The 2,657-nt window shown below is 54.6% G+C and overlaps 1 protein-coding gene across 1 annotated transcript in view; it reads right to left on the bottom strand.

Annotated features, from left to right (window-relative positions):
- Positions 1-1,608: 1,608 nt before the first annotated feature.
- Positions 1,609-2,657, bottom strand: part of CHRNG (cholinergic receptor nicotinic gamma subunit) — a 5,997-nt gene continuing 4,948 nt past the window's right edge. The window contains 3 exon segments of the mRNA XM_006760426.2: positions 1,609-1,796; positions 2,105-2,238; positions 2,471-2,657. The exon segment at positions 2,471-2,657 is cut by the window's right edge and continues 4 nt beyond it. Of these exon segments, the coding sequence (XP_006760489.1) occupies positions 1,623-1,796; positions 2,105-2,238; positions 2,471-2,657 (495 nt within the window). The 3' untranslated portion in view covers positions 1,609-1,622.

The raw sequence follows: 2,657 nt of genomic DNA, 5'->3' as shown, positions 1-2,657 counted from the left end.
CCGTTGAGCACAGATCCCGACCCCACCCCCAGAGCGGGCTGAGCGATCCGCACTCAACCTCCCCTTTTCCCTCTTTGTTACCGGCGATGCTATTGTACCCGCCTCTTCAGGTTGCCGTGTGGATTGAACACGATAATCAATTCAGGCGCAAGGCAAAGTGACCCTAAATAAGTGGCAGCTATTGTTCGCCATTGCTTACTGGGGCCAGGAGCTACCGAGCTCACCTCCGCCCCTGAAGCCCTGGAGTTGTCAGTGAAGTTGGGAGACTCATCCCAGGTGACGAGTCTAGCAAGGCTTACAGGGACCGGAGCTGGTTCCACCATCATCACATTGCCTCCTGGATTTAGTCTCTGCTCCATACACAGTGGGTGCACACACGCACATACTGGACTAAAGGAAACGAGCCTGCTGGTGACTGAGCCCCAAAGCCAGCAACCCTGTAGTTGGGAGAGGGGGTTATTTCCGGGATCCTCTTCCCTCCCCCAACAATGTTGCATTGTCAGGGCTTTATGTGGCACTTACACATTTTTTAATCACCTTCACCCGCACCTTTGATCCTGTAATGATCCTAAACTGATACCTGAGCCCACAGTTAGAGATGAGGCAACAGAGGCTCAGGAAGCACAAATGACTTGCTTAAGTGTACCCTCTTATCACCAACAGAACTCACGCCCCATCTGTACTCTCAAACCATGGCCTTGCCTCTCTCAGGAAGATGTCAGCTAGTCCTCTTGTTTCCTAAGTGGGGTCAAGGGAGGCTGGTCAGGGTCTCCTCCCTGAAGGCAGAGCCCAGCAATTCCCTGTTACCTCCCAGCTTCCCTACCTAGCTCTTCCTTAACCATTTTTGCAGGACTAGTGCAAATTCCCTGGCCTTTGAGAAGAGAAGGGGGGAGGGGTCTGTTTTTCAGGCTGTGGGATCTTTCTTAGAGTGTCAAAGATTGGGTCAGAGTTGGGAATGCTGGACTCCAAACCATAAAGCAACCAGTGTTCTGGGAAGCCACTCTTACTCGGCTCCAATTTGCCCATCTGAAACATTAGGGATATAGTGACTTGCTTTTTCATAATGCTGTGAGGAGCTCTTAACAATGGGAAAAGATAATAAAACTCATGAAATATGTTGTGATCAGTGGCAAAAAAAATGCATATGAATAGAAAAATCACTGGTGCAGATGAGTACTGGGTGCAGTAAGGCAGGGGAAGGAGATGGCAGCTGGGGTGAGCTGCCATCTTCTTTTGAGAGATCATTGGCTGCCATTCTTCACATTTCTCTTGACTTCCCTCTTTCAAGAGCTTGTAGGGAACTCATCAAAAGAAAGGGAGGCCCAGGCTTGGAGAGATAGGACCTTACTTAGTTGGGGGCATCATGCAAAATGGAGTCGTTAGGACTTCAAACATTCTGAGAGTTGATAATGCTTTGCCACTGACTCCCCCACAGCACACCCTGCCCACAGCCCATCCTCAACCACTCCAAGACTCCAGCTCTGTCTCTTTATTTCTCCAGCTTTTCTCAGGGCTGTTTGGCTTCCACGGCCCTGAAGGATGCTTCCCAAAGGGCACACTCATGACCTCAGCAGAAGGACACAGCTGGTAATTCTCTGAATGGTTAACAGCAATTGGTTGACTCAGTCAGGCGAGGGCAGGTAGGGGTGAGGGTCTCCAGGGAATGGCAGGGCGGGCACCCGGTTGTAGTGCGCCACGAGGAAGATGCCGGCAGTGCCACAGACAAAGAGGGAGAGCATGGCCAGGAAGCAGACACGGTCCAGCACACGGCCCACTAAGAACCACTCCTCGTTCCCCTGAGGGTGGAGGCGAAGTGTGGGATGACCAGCGGGGGCACAAAGCCTGCCCTGGATCCTGAACCGTCCTTGGCCTTCCAGCAGGCCTCCATTCTCCATTTCCTTGGGCCCTTCTAACCTACTTCCAAGTTTCCACCTGGCTTCTTCCATGGTCCCCTCGCCCTGATGTCCCCCCTCCTCCCCAATCCCAACTGTACTTTTTCCATCCCATTGCCCTACCATGGCCACCCCGTGCATCCTGCCCCCATGTCAGGTCCCAGCCCCTCACCAGGTACTCACAGCAACCTCCCACTCCCAGACTGGCTTACACTGTCAAAGTGATTCCGCTGGTGTTCGGCACGGGCAATGAAATTGCAGGCTTCCACACAGGCCTGGATGGCTGGGGCCGCCTGCTTCAGGCTGCCACACAACACCTGGCTCTGCCCTGGCTCCGGGCCTTTCTCTGATGAGATGAGATGAGATGAGATGAGATGAGATGGTCAGGTTTGTGAGTAAAGTGGAGGAAAAACAGGCAGAAAAGGTGGCCTCTCCTTAGGGACCCCAGCCCCTCCCTGCCCCACCGGTACACTCGCCCAGCACGCATCTGCAGTGTCTGGTGCTTTGGCCAGCAGACAGCCTCCCATGGCTGGAGTCCATGGGGAGGACTGTGCCCAGAGTCACACCCTCTGCCTCACCTAGTTTCTCCAGCGCCGCCCTCACCAGCCCATTGCGCCGCCGCTGCCGCTGCCGGAAGAGGAGTTCACTGCGAGGCAGGCAGAGGGCCGCCTCCTCCCCACCTGAGGTTGACCACCCTGAGGAGGAGCCATTCTGGAGCCTGGGCTGGGCATCCTGCACCACCGCTGTAGCCAGCGGGCGCACGTG

This window comes from Myotis davidii, unplaced genomic scaffold, assembly GCF_000327345.1.
Source record: "Myotis davidii unplaced genomic scaffold, ASM32734v1 scaffold370, whole genome shotgun sequence".
NCBI classification, from domain to species: Eukaryota; Metazoa; Chordata; class Mammalia; order Chiroptera; family Vespertilionidae; genus Myotis; species Myotis davidii.
The sequence above is the reverse complement of the archived record's forward strand: the minus strand, read 5'-3'. Positions and strand labels throughout refer to the sequence as shown.